General features: G+C 45.6%; 1 protein-coding gene across 1 annotated transcript in view; it reads left to right on the top strand.

Annotated features, from left to right (window-relative positions):
- STON2 (stonin 2) overlaps positions 1–18,958 on the top strand; it is a gene marked incomplete at its 5' end in the record, with an annotated part of 109,071 nt that overhangs the window by 20,481 nt on the left and 69,632 nt on the right. The window contains one exon of the mRNA XM_015558008.1: positions 4,911–5,108. Coding sequence (XP_015413494.1) covers positions 4,911–5,108 — 198 coding nt within the window. The remainder of the gene's footprint in view (positions 1–4,910; positions 5,109–18,958) is intronic.

The following is an 18,958-nucleotide window of genomic DNA, read 5'->3' as shown; positions in this document are numbered from 1 at the left end:
GGATCTCTAAGGAGGTGCTAATCTAGCCTTTGCCTGAGGCTAGCCAGCAGAAGCCAGCTGTGAAGCAATGCAAGTTGCCCTGGGGCCTTAGGCCAGCTGCAGTTTGTTAAGTAATTTTCAGATTGCAAAGGGCCAGGCCTTTCATATGCAAAAGCCTCCGTGCTTGGCTTGGGTAGGGCGGGGTCCCAGGGGATCATCAGAGCCGAGCGAGCAGTTATGGCTGTTCTCAGTCCTGCCCTAAGAGGCCCTGCTTCTCAGTGTCCAGTCAATCGCTGCGAGCACTTCTGAGAGAAAGCTGCCCTCGAGTTCCAACTGATGCCAGACAGTCCCGTTTCTCCCGTATGAGTCTGGGACCCCAGAGACTTGCCCAGAACTGGAGCTCAGAGCTTGCGACTCCCTCCCGATTGAAAAAGACAACTGTGTCCTCAGCCGCCAGCCCTCTACACATGCACCTCCGCACCTTTGTATTTTACTTCCTCACCGCACCTCCTCTGAGTCTCGGTATGCTTTTCTTTTTCCTTCTAGTTGTAGAATTTCCACTCAGCCAGCCTTCCTGTGGTTCTGGATGATGTCTGTACAGTCTTTTAGTTGTATTTTTGAAGTGGTTGTGCGAGGCCGCAATCTCCGGTGTTTACCTATGCCGCCATCTTGGTTTCTCCTTGCACATCTTTTGTTAGATTTATTAATATATGCTTCATATTTTTAGTTGCTATCATAAATACTATTTTGTTTCATTTTCTAAACATTTCTTGCTGTTTTTCAGAAATACAATTCATTTATATATACACTAGGGGCCCAGTGCACGAAATTCGTTTACTGGGTGTGTTTGGGGGGGGGGGAGTGTCCCTCAGCCCAGCCTGCCCCCTCTCACATACTGGGAGCCCTCAGGCGTTGACCCCCATCACCCTCCAATCGCAGGATTGGCCCCTTGCCCAGGCCTGATGCCTCAGCAAGAGGCGTAGACCCCATCATCCTCCGATCGCCTGATCGGCCCCTTGCCCAAGCCTGACGCCTCTGACCCAGGCTTCAGGCCTGGGCAAGGGGACCATCATATCCCCCCAATCCCCGGCTCCGCCCCCCACCCAGGCCTGATGCCTCTGGCCCAGGCATCAGGCCTGGGCAGGGGACCCCCAGCTCCCCGCGGTTGCAGGCTCCGCTCCTGCCCAGGCCTAATGCCTCTGGCCTAGGCATCCGGCCCCGGCAGCGGGGACCCGCAGCTGCAGCGGCCCCGTGATCGTGGGCTTCGCTTTAGGCCCAGGCAAGGGACCCCTAGCTCCTGGGACTGCCAGCTTCGACCGTGCCCAGCTCCCATCGCTGGCTCCACCCCTACTTCCTGCTATCCCTGGCCAGGGCGGTCAAGGCACCTGATTCTCTGATCATGGCTGGGGCCCTGCCCCCCCAGCTCTTAGCTCCCCCCCGGGTTTCCGATCACTGTCAGTGGCAGGGGGCTTCTTCCTGCTTTCCCTTTCGCCTCCCTGCATTGTGCCTACATATGCAAATTAACCGCCATCTTGTTGGCAGTTAACTGCCAATCTTAGTTGGCAGTTAATTTGCATATAGCCCTGATTAGCCAATGAAAAGGGTAGCGTCATACGCCAATTACCATTTTTCTCTTTTATTAGTGTAGATATTAGTACCTTGTTAGAATTATTACTTTGGTAATTTATCATAGAGTCTTTTGGTTATTTTATGTGCACAAAAATATTATCTGCATATAATGAAAGTTTTGGGTTGCTTTTTATTTTACTCCTCCTCACTTCCTGTCTTATTGCACAGGTTCTGCCCACAAATATGATATTGAATTGAAGGGAATGGGCACTGTCATCTTGATCTGGATTTTCTTTTTTAAAAATATGTTTTTATTTATTTCAGAGAGAGGAAAGGAGAGGGAGAGAGAGAGATAGAAACATCATTGATGAGAGAGAATGATCGATCGGCTGCCTCCTGAACACCCCCTACTGATGTGTCTTCTGTAAACAGCAATTTTGATTTCATTTGTTTAGTCAGCCTGATGGTCTTTCTTTTTGTTGGAATATTTATTTCATTTATGTTTATTATCAAATACTGATACATTTTATTTCTGTCATCTTATGTTTCTTTCTCATTTTTTTTCTTTCTCTAAGATTAATTGACAGCCACTGAATTGGTTTCTCTTGTTGGGAAAGTGATCATCAGCCTAATCATTTCTTTGAAAGTAACCTAAAATCTTCTCTTTGTCTTTGTTCTTATATAGCTTTTTAAAAAAAAAATCCTTACCCCAGGATATGTTTATTGACGAGAGAGAGAGAGAGAGAGGGAGAGAGAGAGAGAGATCAATGTGAGAGAGAAACATCAATCAGTTGCCTCCCGAATCAAACCCTTTGGTGCACAGGATGACGCTCCAACCAGCTGAGCCACCTGGCCAGGACTTATAAAGTTTTGATGTCTACTAGTGGAATTGTTTTGGTTGCCCTGCTTGTGATACCTTGGGTTTTCTAATCTGACAAGTAAAATTTTTAATAAATTCTGGGAAATTCTTAGCCAGCATTTTTCCAAATATTGCCATGGCAAACACAAGAAGATTTAATATTTAAACCCCTGAACAAAGGAGTCCTCGTGGCTCTCTCTCTTGCTGCTCAAGCCTGACTCCTGGCTTGCAGGGCTCTCATGCCCGACCCTCGCCCACGTGGCCCACAGCCATGTGGACTCCACACCTGGATGGACTGAATCTAACCTGATGCTACATCGAATCCCACACCCCCATGGAATGGAAACTCTGGACACTGGTCCTATTTCAGCTCCACTAAAGCCCCAGCTGCACCTTTTTCAGGACTGGGTTAAGGGCATGGGACTTTACCAACCCGAGGAATGTAAGTCCCATTCCTGAGACTGAGAAATTCGATGTCGAAATTGAAGAAGATGCAAATGCAAGAGAAAATCCACCACCTTCAAAATACTAAATGATTGAGCAGGAGAAGCAAGCAGGTGAATCGTGATGAGGCACACACTATCACTATGTATTGTATGTGCCACAAGCATTGCCTTCTTGTTTTACTTCTTTCAGTTGTTTAACTTTGTAAGATGCAAAGAGCTTGGATCAGTTTAAAGGATTGTGCTTCCCCATTTCACACCAGAGAACTGCTGACAACAAAGGCCTCACCTGCCTCTCTCTCCCATCGGCCTGTCTGGCTGATGTGGAAGGAAAAGAAATTGTGTGTTGGTGGAGGAAGAAGCTGGGTGGGACAACAGTGAAATCTGGAGTAAAAACCGATCTAGTATAAGGTGTCCTGCAGGCTATAAAATGCAGTTTAATCTGAGTGCTTTTTTTGTTGTTGCTCAAATGCTTTTAATTATTAGAATGCCCATTTTTTTTAATATGCTAATAAAAAGTTTTAAAACTTAGGGGGGAAAAGGTGTGTTAACCTAGATACACTGAAATAATGGATAGGGCTTTCTTAAGGCAAAAGTAAGCTTTTCACTAAAGTTATATTCCTGGGGTGTGACTACGCACCGTGACCTGCCCAGTTAGCAATTTATGATCATCTCACCCTGTGAGATTACTTTCCATAGAGCCCCTTTTTTCCCGTCCACAGTGGTGTTGAACCATGACCGAGAAAAGAGCTACATGTTTTATAAATGCCTAAGAGAATACGGAATGGACATTCGCTGTAGTTTTGTATTTATACTATACCACAAATAGTATTATTTATTCTTTCTCCCCTTTTAAAATCTCAATTTACTCTTCCTATTTTTTAACCCAACTCTGTAATTTTAATCCAGCCAGGAGAACTGACTCTGGGTTAGCTACTTCACCTCCGAGTCCCTTTTCTACTCTACAAAATAAGACCACTGCCTATTTCTCAGGATTGAATGGTGATGAGGCACTTGTAAAGGCGGCTGACATTTCATGGGTACTCAGTAAACCCTTATTTCTTTTTCAATCTTCCTTTCTCATCCATACACTTGTCAACACTTGTTTTCAGTACTTCTCAGTAAATTTGCTATAAGAGTCTTTTGCAACACCATGGGAAACCTAGTGGAAGCCAATGAACTAGACAAACTAGGAACATTTGAAAACTTGATTTTTACTTTATTATTTGTTGTTGTCAATACTGCAGATGTCCCCCATTTCTCCCCTTTCTTTCCCCCTCCACCCAACCCCTGCCACACCCCAGGCCTTCCCCATACTATTGCCTGTGTCCATGGGTTATGCATATATGGTTTTAGAAAACGTAACTTCTAAAAAAGAGACTTTATAAAGTGATTTTGAAAGGCTGAATTTGGTGCTCAGGGCTAAGGAGATAAAGCCAAGCCCCGTGCATTTTCCCCTTAGAGACATTTTTCATTGTATCGCATGTCGACAACCCCGGTAAATGTCCAATTGCACATGTAACGATGTGCAGCATCGCCAGTTACAGTCCAACTAAGGCATGCAGGGGCTTATCACATTCATATGTAAATACATATATACTCCATACCCACTCTTATCCCTTGACCCAATGTAGACCTAGTTTTGCAGTGTAAGCTGGTGAGTTTTCTTGAGTTCATTGGCCTGCCACTAAAAATGGACAAAATGTAAGGGTAAGGGTAAAACTGTAAGACTCGTGTAGTTTGGGTTTGAATGAAGCTGAAATCTAAGTTTAGAAATAAAAGTAGACCCTAAAGTCACTCATATTCTTTAGTAAAATTTTGTGTTTTGTTTTGAGGGTCATGAGACCTCAGTGGTATCGATTTTGACATTGACTCACAGTGGGGTCTCAACTGCTTTTCCCTGCTCAGTATCATGAGTGGTACTTCCTACATACTTCCTTGCCTTGTGCAGATGTTGAGATTTCATAGGGTCTGAGCAACATGGAAGTAAGACAAGCTCTGAAGGAAAATAAAGAACAGTTATTTAAAGTGTATGCTTTTGGTTTGTGATCTGTCCCTAGGCCTACCATTGACCTTGCCCTGCTGGACATGCCCTTCCTTCAACTCGCTGGGGAGATGCCCTCTGACCTCTGAGAGTAGCTGGACCACACACTCTGAAGACACCAGTAGTCCTAGTTGCTGCCCCTCATACACAGACCTGCAGCTCATCAATGCGGAGGAGCAGATGAGTGGCAGGGCATCTAGGGCCGACTCTACAGGTAAGGTGGAGCACCAAGCCACAGGGCTTTGCAAATCACTATCAGTGACCTGTAGCCCCTCTTCAAATCTCTGTAGCCAGCTTTGTTTGCAGAATGAGATCAGGCTTAACCATCCAGTCAAAAAGCTAGACTCCTGAGTGATTCAAAATTACATTAGAAGAAAAGAACATACACAGATTGGATGATTGTTTAGAAGATGATAAAACTTGGGAAGCCATTTGACAGTGTCTTCTTTGTTATTATTTATTGTTTGAAGTATTACATATGTCTCCTTTGCCCCCCATGGACCTCTACTGGGTTGCTCCCACTCTCCAGCACATGCCCTCACTCTCCTACTATCTGTGACCATTGGTTTTGCTTATATACATGGAACCCCAGACAACACAGTTTTCTAATCCATTCATCTGCTGATGGGCACTTAGGCTGTTTCCAGATCTTCACTATGGTAAATTGTGCTACTATGAACATAGGGGTGCATATATCCTTGCTGACTGGTGTTTCTGATTTCTTGGTATATAGTCCTAGAAGCGGGATCACTGGGTCAAATGGGAGTTTCATTTTTAATTTTTTGAGGAAACTCCATACTGTCTTCCATAGTGGCTGTACCAGTCTGCATTCCCAGCAGCAGTGCATGAGGGTTCCTTTTTCTCCGCATCCTCGCCAGCCCTTGTTGTTTGTTGATTTGTTGATGATAGCCATCTTTTGAGACAGCATGAATGGACCTGGAGATTATCAAACCAAGTGAAATAAGCCAGTCAATTCAATGAGTTTGGCATTACTCTGGTACTGAAACCAAAGAAACAAGGTCCCACTTCCTCTTAGCTCCAGCACCAGAGTGAGGCTTTGGGGGATACAGACACATACTAGCAGGAACTGGATTATCTGGTTCAGGGCAGGAACTCGGGGGTGGCTTTCTCCCAGATGGAGGTGCTTGCAAGGATCATAGTTCCTATGCTGGGACCCCCCCGATCTCAGTGCTGACTCAACAGTATGCCTTAATGTGTTATTTTCCTGATGGATTGGTACAAGTACTGTTCTCTGTCAATTTTGCTTCTCCTGGGATAACAACTATTGGTAATATTCACAAAATTGAATCTTGCATCCTATCACCCGCACATCTTCCCTCTTCAGCAAAAGGGAGGTAGATTTAAGCAAAGAAAAAGTAAATGTTATATGAAGTGGAGGAGAATCAGGACTCGGCCACTGTGTCTAGACTACAAATAATTTTGCAGTTGTTTACTCTGTTGGGCCTGAGTTGAACTATGTACATCAGCCTGCAGCATCCTGGGGTCTCATTGATTAAATTTCCAGTAGGTGTAGGATGGAATGCTGGCTGGCTCCGGGGGTGAAATATGGCCTGTCAGCAAGCGCCATACTACATGTTAGGGTTAGGATGGCATTGGAAACATGTGGTGTGTTCTTGGTGTTTTGGCTGTTGGGCCCAAGAGATTGTTTTCCTTTGAAAGGGGTGAAGTTACTGGTAGTTTTTCTGTGGATGAAATTACCCAGTATGTCCATTAATGTTTTTCTTTTTCAAATGTTGTTTAGGAATTTATCTCTGAATCGTTTTTCAAACTTGGGTAACATTTGCCCTCGTGCTGTATACTATTGGGGGTTCTACAAAGAGAAAGGGTTCAAACATGCCCAGCTGGCATGGATCAGTGGTTGAGCATTGACCTTTGAACTGGGAGATCACGGTTCGATTCCCAATGAGGGCACATGCTAGGGTTGTGGGCTTGATCCCCAGTGTGGAGTGTGCAGGAGGCAGCTGATCTATGATTTTCTCTCATTAATGTTTCTATCTCTCTATCCCTTCCTTGCTGAAATCAATCAATAACTATACACACGGATGATTTCTTCTTTTTTTATCTGAGGCAAGATAGTAATCATATATATGTAACTAGAGGCCCGATGCATGAAGATTCGTGCAAGAATGGGCCTTCCTTCCCCTGGCTCCCGGCACCGCCTTCACTCTGGCTGGAGCCGCCTTTCCGCCTTCCGACGCTGCCCAGAGGCCTGGAGCAGCTGGGGCAGTGTGGAATGCCTGTGTCATCACCATAGTGACGATGCAAGCGTCCCATTCCACCCCTGGCCACTCGGCACCTGTGTATGCAAATTAACCTGCCAGATTTGTTGGGTTAATTTGCATATTCACTCCTGATTGGCTGGTGGGTGTTGCAAAGGTACGGTCAATTTGCACCTTGCTCTTTTATTAGTGTAGATATCCTATATAATGACTGTAATATGCAAATTGACTGTCACACCCTCACAAGATGGCTACCTATGACCAGGCCAGCAGGGGTGTTAGTGAATGTAGTTTGGTATTTGATAATATTGCAAAGAATTCCAGTTTAACACACTCTCTCTCTCTTTTCATAAGCTACAGTTCTTTCTAGCATTTTGTTTTCACAGGCACTCCCTCAGTTCTGCTTGATCCCCGTGGTTGATGATCAGGTCAGTGGCTGATGATCCGATCAGTGGCTGAAATATGCCCCCATGCCCCCATCTCCCCTGTGAGGAGCATATCCTGGTGGCAGGGCACTGTCAGGAGCTGAGGCTGTGCTTCTCCTCCTCGCTTCTCCGTGCTCCCGACCTCCTTGCCAAGCCTTCCAACAGAGGACGCAGATGATGTATTGGTTCAGGGTACACAGACTCTGGAGTGATCCGCAAGGATGCAGTTTCTTCCCTTGCCTGCCCCAGGGATCTCATTAGGTGAGAGAGGTGGAAAACGGGCTCCTTGCTGCAGGAAAAGTCAGCATGTTTCTGTTCAGGCTCTTTTTTTCAGTGGCCTCTCTACTTGGGTGAAAATTGCTTTAATACCTGAGGTTCCAGTGATGAAATCAGAGCCCTAGCCTGAACTGGACATTATTTCTTTCTCTCCCAAGCTTTAATGGTCTCCAGTTATTTTTAGCATCTTTTCTAACAGTGTTACAATGGGCACTGAGAAAGCCTCCGCCCTGTTGTTTCAGTCAGGGTCCTGGCAGGAAGCAGATGGAGTCCTTGGAGGGGTTTATCTGAAAAGAGTGTAATGAGAGGACTGCTTACAGAGGCAGCAAGAGTTAGAATCATGGAAGAGGGGCTGCCCCACAGGGTCCAGAAACCCAAACACACATCAACTAGCAAAGTTGACTTGGATATGCAGGCTGTTGCTAAAGTGTTGAGAAAACAGAAAAAAAAATATTTTGACAAACTTCCCTGGATTTACAAAGCCAGCGTTACTTTGTCTCAGGCTCTGTTATACCTCTGGCTATAGAAGGGACAGAGCCACTACCAGGGACTTGGCGAGGTGGGGAGAGTGGGGGATAAATACCCAGATTTGTGCTGGTGCTTCCCATCAGCAGATCCAGCTAGAAGCCAAAGGGCCAGGAGACCTGGTGAGGCAGCCCACAGAGATCAGCCACCAGGCCACAGAGCAGGTGATGACAAGTTTCAGTGGGTTTGGGGTCACGGGTGGTGGCGAGCAAATAGAGAATCGGCAACACTCCTCTAATCCAACAGGAACTAAATGGCCCATAGGCTGGGGTTGCTCCACAGCCACAGATGCAAACCCAGGACTAAAGAGTGGATGCTCTCAGTTCTCTCCCATGGCTACAGGGAGGCTGGAGGTGTGGCCTTGGGGCAACCACCCTCTCCTCAGTAGAATAGTCACAGCCAGGACTCACTGCGTACTGTGTGCCAGGTGTGTGCCATCTCTGTCCTTTACAACAATCCTCCCCATTTTCCTAGCACAGTGATGGCAAACCTTTTGAGCTCGGCATGTCAGCATTTTGAAAAACCCTAACTTAACTCTGGTGCCGTGTCACATATAGAAATTTTTTGATATTTGCAACCATAGTAAAACAAAGACTTATATTTTTGATATTTATTTTATATATTTAAATGCCATTTAACAAAGAAAAATCAACCAAAAAAATGAGTTGGTTATCAGTGTGCTGTGTTACCTTTCAGACATTCTTTAGAGATAGGTATTATAGAGGATGTGTGTGTGTGTGTGTATTAGTTGTTGTTGCCTTGGGGTTATTTTTAACCTAAATAGGATCAAAGGGATTTTAAATACTGGTATATGAGTTGCAGGGAAGATTGAAGAATAAACTGATGTTTCCTTATCAGATATGAGTGTTTGCAGATAACTGCTGTGTGCCCACAGTACTGTGTTATGTGAACAAGTTTCTAGGCACTGCATTGTGGAAAGAAATACCCAATTCTTTAGTAAGGCAAGGGTCCAGGTGGACTCAGGTGCCAGGGAGCGCCCCCGTCTGCTTATGATGGAGCATCATCCTTTGTATCTCACTTCCATCTGTTCCTCCAGGCCCAGAGGTGGCCAGCAGTGTCTCCAGGGCCCTGGGAAAGGGAGAGGCCCTGAGGTGGGTGACTGGGAGAGCCCTCCCCCAGGCGGAGTGGACAGTCTGGATGCAGCTGCAGCTGTGGGAACCCCATGAGGCTCTTCCTGAACACGCTGACCTGTGTGACCAGGGTTGAGCCCTGGCTTTGAAAAGCCTTTAACCCATCCTGGATACCAGGATAGAAGGCGGGTAAGGACAAACAAGGTTTAGGAGAATGACCATGTGCTTCAAAACCTCTGGCATTTATTCACCTGCCCAACATTGGGGAATTTATAAATGCTGTCAGTTGAGCTCTTGAGAGCTTCAGAGAAATCCGGCACCAGGTCTGTGGCAGTGGCTCTGGGAGAGCTGTCCTTCGAGGCTGGATGGCTCCGTCAGGGTAAGCTGCACCCCCCTGAGGCTATGGAGCAGATCTCATCTGTCTGTCTCCTGCGCACAATCCTCTCTCCAGAGCTGATTCCTCATCTGTGAAACGGAGCTGAGCATCCCTGTCCAGGTAGGGCGACATAGGTGGGCACAGGTGCTTCATACAGTGCAAAGTGCTGTAGGACTGAAAGAAAATCCCTGACTGAATAGCTCTGGGCCTCATTTCCCTGTGATGTGGGGAAGGAGGATAGTTACTGCCTACCCCTTTCTTGTCCCAAAGAGGTCTGTCACCCACATGCGTGGTGGGATGGGGTCCCAGAAGGGCTTTGCAGCTCTCAGCAGTGAGCCACCGGTCAATGCAGAGGCCTGTGGGGACTTCAGTGTGATTGGTTTCTGTGCTAACAGCTTGGGGGCCTTTGGGGAGAACTGCCTTAGGGAGACTTGTCATTTATCTGTCCCTTTCTTCCCCCCCCAACCCCCTCCCCATGCCTTGGGGAAGGAAGTAGGGGGTGAAGAGTTGCTCCCTCAGCCCAGGTGTCCTGGGCTTTCTCTGGTAGCGATGTGTGAGGAAGCCACCAGGCATGTGCTCCGTGATTCATCTCCTGTGTGGAGAGGGATTATGGAGGCCCTGCCCAGCCTGTTTATCTTGGCTCATTGCTCTGAGCTGTTGCTACTCATGGGGCGCAGGGAGCCACAGCCTCCTCCCTGTCATGGAGGCAGGAATTCTGCAGGCAGTTGGCAGCCCCACAGGGCCATCCGGATCCCAGCATAATTGTGGAGGAAAAGACTCTGTGATCAGCCCCCACTTTTATTCTCATTTCTCACCAAGGGGATAATTAGGAGGAGGCAGGCAAACAAATCCCCTCTCCTTGGCTAAACCACAGGTGTGGGGCAGAGCTGGGAGCAGTGCTGATATTTGCTCTGGGGTTCAGCTCCCCAGAGCCAATGGCAGGAGGACTGGGAATATGCAAAATTCCTAATGATTCTCGTTTTGTCTTTCACCCCCTATCTCCCAGGGGTCCCCTTTCTCTAGATGACAGGCACACCCTGTCATACTGACAGCCGAGTAGCTCTGTGATGCTGCTAGTTTTATACAGGTGGGTAAACAGCAAGAGGATGGAGGGAACAAAGATAAGCCTCTGCCTTTGAAGCCATTGCAACCAGGAAAGAGAGAGCACAGAAATGTTTGCAGTAGCTCAAGCACCTGCTAAGTGGTGGGCTTCCATTTGGTTTTTTTTTTAAAGCATAAGAAAAGTGTAGATTTAAGTGTGGGATTAGAATGCTCAGGCTTACATGCATTAACGAGGAATGACAAGACTGGGTGAAGCACATAGCAGGTGTTTAATAATTGTCTGGTGAATGGATCCATGAATGAACGCAGTGAAGGTGCAGGTGGTGAGTCATCTGCATCACAGACATCTATGTCTCATTGGGTTAAGAGTCCAGCATTCCTCCCAAGTGTGTCCCATGGAGCAGCCCAAGAAAAGCCTGGATGGTGGGGGCCAGTGCATTAGATCATACTGTGTCCCCTCTGTTAGAGATTCATAGTATCAATCAGCTTATTAAGGATTTTGAAAAGCCCTGAAATTATATGTATGTATGTATGTATGTATGTATATGTAGAATTTATACATATATGTGTATACATATATTTATATGTGTATATATGTAAATATATGTATATATGTAAATGTAGTCCTTTAACCCATACTGCCTATCTGGTCACCTGGTTCAGAAACCCAAACACACATCAATTGGCCAAATTGACTTGGAAGTGCAGGCCATTGCTAAAGTGTTGGGAAACCAGAAAAAGATATTTTTCCAAACTTTCCTAGATGTACAAAACTAGCCTTACTTTGTCTCCGGCTCTGTTATACCTCTGGGCCTTTTTTTTTTTTTTTTTAATTCTAGATTCAGCAGACCTAAGACTACATTTTCCCAAACTTTGTTCGAATCTAAACCCTTAGGGTCTTGAAAACAAATATAGACCAGATGTTCTTGATTTATTTTCATTTAATTGATCACAGTGGAATTCTGCCAGAGCAGTAGGATATCCCCAGGGGTTTTGGACTCACTTTTTTTCCCATCAGAAACAAGTGTTTATGCTGGGTAGAAAGACATGGACTTGAGAACCCAATTTTTGCAAGAAGAACTTTTTAGACTCTCAGAAGGTTTCTCCTGTCATTCATTACTGGTGAAGGGTGATGATATGAGAGCATCGCTCGGGCTGCATGCCTCTTTACAAGGTGTAGCATGTGTCTCTCCATTCCTGTTGTAATCCTACTGCAGCTGGAAGAGCATTAGACAGACTCTGGGGCCCACATTTCCAAGTAAACTGCAATTAGCATGTGCAGGATGGGTTACAGGGGATTTTTGATGGTCTTAACATTTGTTTTTGTGTTGTTGTGGGTGTTTTTGGTTAATCCTCACCTGAGGATATTTTTCCATTGATTTTTAGACAGAGTGGAAGGGGTGGGGGTGGGGGAGAAACATCAATGTGAGAGTGACACATCGATTGGTTGCCTTCTGCACATGCCCTGACTAGGGCTGGGGATCAAACCTATAACCCGTGTATGTGCCTTTGACTGGGAATCGAACCCAAGACCCTTTGGTGCACAGATGTTCTAACCACTGACCTATGCTGGCCAGAGCAAGGCACTTTTGTATTTTATGATTATTTTTAACTTTGAATATATTTTGGTTAAGAGACAAAAATAAGTTAACTTATTCAAAAAATTCTTTCTCCCAGGTACATTCCTGAGTAGGTTCTCTCCTAAGTTTTACTCTAGGTCAGTGGTTCTCAACCTTGGCTGCACATTAGAATCACCTGGGAATCTTCTTAAAATCCTGATTTTTGGGCCTCATCCTCTGGAAATTCTCCTTTGTTACTAATGTTGTGGCCCCACCCATTAACAAAGAAACAAAATTTCTGGAGAATGAGGCCCAGAAATCAGGATTTTAAAAAGATTCCCAGGTGATTCTAATGTGCAGCCAAGTTTGAGAACCACTGCTCTAGGTTGTGGTCCCTGTACCATTTGTTCAACCTTTGAGAGGTGTGTTCTTTGCATGGAATTCATCTCTTCATCAAACTTAGGGCCTCCGGGGCAACAGTGGGGTTTTCCAGTTTGCATTGTCCCTACAGTCTGGTCTCTAGCACCATGCCTGGGCCCAAGGAAGTGTCCAATGAACATTTTTAGTTATATTTCCTCTTTTGATCACATTATATCAGTAGTATGCCCTTGCCTCTCACCTTAGAAAAAAAGAAAAGCTTGCCTCAAAATACCTTAATCCCAAGGATTTAAGTCTAGAAAGAGAGTTGAGAAAAATAGAAAAGAGTTCCTTTGGTCATAATTTTTAATTATTCTGCTGAATGTTTTAAATGCAGGTCATCAAACTCCCCTGTGAAGGATGGGGTTTCCCACTTTAAGTAGCTTCCCAGGTGAGTTATCCAACATCACTGCTTTAAGTGAGATTAGGAATTGTTCACTGACGCTCTCGTGCAAACCATTCAAGACCCAGCAAACCAGGCTTCAGAAAGAATTCTGAGCTGTGCTTTTTTCTCAGTAAAAGAAGTTAACTCTGATTCAACAAAATATCACCTGACAGAGATGCTCAAACCGTAGTGGCTCGCAGAGTCCTCTCCCAAGTATTTATTGTCATTGGCCCTGAAACCTCTGGAAATAGATGTCTTCTTACTTGGTTTAGGATCACAGTGATTGGTGTGGAGTCACAGACCTTTAAAGTTAGAAGAAATTTAAGGAATTATTTAGTAGGTTTTCTCCATTTTCCAGGTGAGGAAGACCGTTAGCCACAGAGCCAGGCCTTGTAATTCCTTGTCCCTCACCCAGTGTGTGAATCACTTAAAAACCTGAGAGATTGGCCAGGCACAACTGGTTATTTTTCATTTCCTTCTCTTTGAACATTTTCATCTTCTCCTTCCACCCCGCCCCCACCCAGCCCCCAATTAAACAATAGATCCTCTTTCTTGAGGATTCAGTTCACTTATGAAAGTCAAAAGCAGTGGAACCAATGGAGATGGAAACCCTCAGAGCCAGGAAAACATTATTTATTGATTTCAGAGGTGAAGGGAGAGGAAGAGGGCGATAGAAACATCAATGATAAGAGGGAATTCTTGATCAGCTGCCTGCTGCACATTGGACTGAGCCCACAAGCCAAGCATGTGGCCTTGACTGGAATTGAACCTGGGACCCTTCAGTCCACAGGTTGACGCTCTATCCACTGAGCCAAACCAGCTAGGGCAAGAAAACATTTTTTCTCCCCTTAACAGTAAGTTTGGCACATCAATGAGATGTGGTCCTAGAAAGTCTCTTGACGGAAGCTCATGTGTTTGAGATCAGACATTTCCTTTCCTGGTCCCGAAGCCTGTGAGGCAAGGTCTGGGTCTTTCTAATTCCCTTTGGGGACTCTTACAGTGATCCGCAGTCCATCTTCCTGGAATCTCTTCTCACCTGCCTTCCTTTATCTCAGGGGCATCTCTTCCTTCCTTTCGCGACTACTTAGAGCTTTAAAAAGCTCCTCCTTAATGTTAGAGTAGTTTTTCATGTTTGTTTCCAGGGAGAGAATGAGTTCACAGCATACCCTTGGGTCAGATGAGGAAACAGGTCACACAGCTGTAAAAGGGCAGCTGCCTGGTAGAATTCACATCTGCCATGAGGCTCAAGGACAAGTTCACGTTACCACCTTGGGGTTCATCTGGAAACACAAATCAGTGCTCTATGCAGGTTGCAAACATCAATGAGAGGTCAGCCTTTTCCAATGGTAGCACAATGGGCGCTCCGCCACCTCTTTTGCGGTGAAATGGACACCTGACTTTTCCTTAGTCTCATGTGGAGTGCTGTGTGTATTAGTTTACTAGCGCTGCCCTAACAAAGAACCACAGACTGGGTTAAACGACAGAAATTTATTTCCTCACAATCCTAGAGACTGGAAGTCCTAGATCAAGGTATGTGAGCAAAGTTGGTTGCTTTGGAGGCCTCTCTCCTGTTTCTTCATCTGGTCTTCTTGCCTTTGTGTGTCTCTGTGTCATGATCGCTTCCTCTGATGACAGTCATACGGGGTTGGGCACATCCTAATGACCTCCTTTTAACTTCACTACCTCTCTAGAGACCCTGTTTCCAAATATAGTCACATATGGAGGCACTTGGGGTAAAGACACGACATGTAAATTTTGAGGCTACACAATTCAGCCCATAATACTAGACAAACACCACTTAAAGCCCCCCTCCTTCCCTGCACAGAATAGCCTCGCTGACACTAAACCATCGGTATCATTTTTCCGGAGGCATCGTCAGCGTGCCACTGGTGTAGAGACTGGATCTGGGTCTGACACTCCACGTTCAGCCTACTTCCCACAGCTCGAGTCAGGAGAAAGGAGTTGTTCGTGCTTGATAAACCCCTCGGTCAGCCTGTTCACCTGCTTATCTGCGTTCGTGCTTGATAAACCCCTCGGTCAGCCTGTTCACCTGCTTATCTGCACAGTGGCCTGCTGGCTTACCAGGGGGCTGGTTTATCCCGCCGGACTCACTGGCTTACATGACAGTTCAAAAGTCACAAGAGAAGAAATGCAAAGAAGTGATGCAAAAAGGTGATCAATCCCCATAATCAGCTGTGCAGATTAAACAATTAGGCATATTAGCTCAATGGAGTTTAAAGGAATTAGACTGTGCAGTGTTGGTTGGAGAGTTGGGAATTTGCATGCAAGGGCTGTGGAAAGACATTTCTAGAGGTCATTCTGCCCATCGGTGCCAGTTTAAATGTCACACGCTTAGACTGTTGCCTTATCCCCAGGAAATAATTAGGCACATGCCTGTGTGTGCAATGCAGCACTGTTTATATTAGCAAAAGCAAACAAACAAAACCAAAACGTCCAAACAAATATCAATTAAACTGGAATGCTATGCAGCCATGGCAAGTGCTCCCAATATATTGTGAATTGAAAAAGGTAGGTTGCAGAATAGCATGTATAATAGTTTTGCTATATTGGCCTACATATAGTTTTGTGCACAGAATAGCCTCACTGACACTAAACCATTGGTATCATTTTTCTGGAGGCATCATCAGCGTGCCACTGGTGTAGAGACTGGATCTGGGTCTGACACTCCATGTTCAGCCTACTTCCCACAGCTCGAGTCAGGAGAAAGGAGTTGTTCGTGCTTGATAAACCCCTCGGTCAGCCTGTTCACCTGCTTATCTGCGCAGTGGCCTGCTGGCTTACCAGGGGGCTGGTTTATCCCGCCGGACTCACTGGCTTACATGACAGTTCAAAAGTCACAAGAGAAGAAATGCAAAGAAGTGATGCAAAAAGGTGATCAATCCCCATAATCAGCTGTGCAGATTAAACAATTAGGCATATTAGCTCAATGGAGTTTAAAGGAATTAGACTGTGCAGTGTTGGTTGGAGAGTTGGGAATTTGCATGCAAGGGCTGTGGAAAGACATTTCTAGAGGTCATTCTGCCCATCGGTGCCAGTTTAAATGTCACACGCTTAGACTGTTGCCTTATCCCCAGGAAATAATTAGGCACATGCCTGTGTGTGCAATGCAGCACTGTTTATATTAGCAAAAGCAAACAAACAAAACCAAAACGTCCAAACAAATATCAATTAAACTGGAATGCTATGCAGCCATGGCAAGTGCTCCCAATATATTGTGAATTGAAAAAGGTAGGTTGCAGAATAGCATGTATAATAGTTTTGCTATATTGGCCTACATATAGTTTTGTTACATTAGTATGTTTGTGTATATCTACGTACATACATTTCTGTTCCTAAATATATAGAAAAAAATTTTGATAGACTGTATCCCAAACAGCTAATATTGATTATCTTGGGGTCGTAGACTTTCATTCCTTACTACATTTATTTCTATAGGATATGAATTATTTATAATAATCATGTGATCCCTCTGAAACTCAGAAAAAATAAGAATGAAAATATTTCTATTTAGAATGAAATATGTTACATATGTTACTGGAGCTATTTTAAAATATTCTTTCATGCAGATGTGTTGTTTGCGAGCTGGCCTATTTGAGGGGTGGCTGCTGGCTATTTTGCTGTGGGTGGAGCAGGCTAGGCCTTTCTCCGTGGAAGAGCCACATGCTTGTATTTAACTTTGCACCAAACAATGCTAGGTGCCCATTCTCTGCAGGAAGTGGTGTGGTATAATGGAAAGCTCTAGTAATCTGAGTTAGACAGACCAAGGTCAGACACCAGCTCTGCTACTCCCTGCTCTGTGATATTCGGCAAATTTTTTAACCTCAACGACCTTTAGTTTCCTCAACTGTAGAACGGAAATAATAAGGATCACCCTGAGCTTGCACGTTTGTTTCCAGGGTTCTATGAGACCAGGTACACGAAGTCCTGGAATACAATAAGGAGTAGCCGTTAGGATGAGAGCAATATAATGTAGTTTTCATATTTTAGAGCTAGGATTTAGTCTATGGGAAGAAAAAATTTTAAAGTTGTGGAAAAAGAGCTAAATCAAACCCAGAAGAAGTTCTATTTTATGTCCTTGGCCAGTTTTTATAAGCCACCTTTACAGAAAGGCAATGTCTTTCATTCTTTTAATTTTCATTGACTGAAGGGTGGGCGCACTCGATGTGCCAAGTGAAATCACTTGTGTGTAAGGTATTTTTCTGCAGAATTGGAATCAGGAGGACAATTTTTCCTTGAGGAGAGTGGGGAGGGGGACCAAGGGAGGAGGAGGTAGCAACTGCCAGGTTCACTTTCACAAATTGGCCTCCCCCTCCTCCTCTTCACGATTGGGTTGTTTGTACAAATTGGTCGCCTCAAGCAACACATTATTAGTTTGAGCCAGAATGTATCCCGGGAGACTTACTGTTTCCCCTTTGCCAAGTAATTGTCCTCTTCCCGCAGAGGATGCTGGGATTGTGGGGGCATTTTCCACACTGTCATATTTCAGTCTGGCTCCCCCACCTTCCACTGAGCGCCTCCTATTTGCAAGGCACTGTGTCATTTTACTGCATGTAGAAAGCAACCAGCTGTGGGCTCATAATCTGTATTTTCCACCCCTGGATTTTTCCCTCCTTCCTTCCACCCTCAGTACTGGCGTCTGAGGAAAGAAAATAATATCACTGGTCAAAATATTCACTGTCCCTCCCTATGCTGTAGGCCCCCAGGCAACAGGATGATATTCCTGCCCCGTGGACATCAGGCTTGGCCATGTGACTCACTTTCGGGCCAGTGACATGCAGGTGGAAGTGACACTTCCCAGCATCAGTTTCCGTGTGTTTCCACCACATGCCCTTTCCCCTTTGTCTAGTCACCCATACTGCCCACCTGCTGCCCTCAGACCTTTGCTTGGACCCTGTCCAGGTGCTCCTCTGGCTTCAGGCGCCCCACTCCTCACTCCTGGATCCCAGCCCACGTACCCAGACTCCAGAGTCCTCTGCACAGACTGCGCAGCCTGCTTCCAGGCCCTCCTGGACGTATGCATCTGAGTGCAGCCCACACTGCTCGGGGTGCCCCAAGGCCTGCAGGGCTAGGAATTGAGCTTGGACGGTGGACAGTGCAGCCTTCACAGTGCAGGATGGAGCGGGGTGGGTGAGGGAGCGGAAAGGGAGCCGGCCTCAGGTCAGGGACCACTTCACCCTGCATGGGGATGTTTCTGCCTGGAGCTCCACGGAGTCCAAGAATTTGCAATACCATGTTAACCTTCTGAGTTGTTATGAACATATACTGGCCAAGGAGGAGAGGACATACTTTATTTCACAGTTTTTAGCTTGGTCTACACTTTTAAATACTTAGACATACATTGTGTGAGCCTACACCTGGAGTCTTAGGGCAGTGCCCACACAGGCTGGAGATTGTTGTCCTGGACGGGCGTTCCTCTTTCAGCCTGGGCCCTGGAGTGATGGAGAACAGAGCCAGAGCTAATTCTCCAGGGATGTAATGGGAGAAAGAAATCTTGTCATTGTCAGCCATCGAGATGCTGGGGTTATCTGGTCCTGTGGCATAATTTATTTAGATTGGTGTCATCCATTCTGAAAGGAAGAGGTGACAGTCATTGAAAGTATCTGACTTCACCCACTTTAAACATGGGATCGCTGGGATGTTTGTTATTGAATGCACGGTAGCGCTGCCCAGAAGAGAGCAGAAGAAAT

The sequence above is a fragment of the Myotis davidii genome, unplaced genomic scaffold (assembly GCF_000327345.1).
Source record: "Myotis davidii unplaced genomic scaffold, ASM32734v1 scaffold309, whole genome shotgun sequence".
NCBI classification, from domain to species: domain Eukaryota; kingdom Metazoa; phylum Chordata; class Mammalia; order Chiroptera; family Vespertilionidae; genus Myotis; species Myotis davidii.
This window is presented reverse-complemented; position numbering and strand designations above follow the sequence as displayed.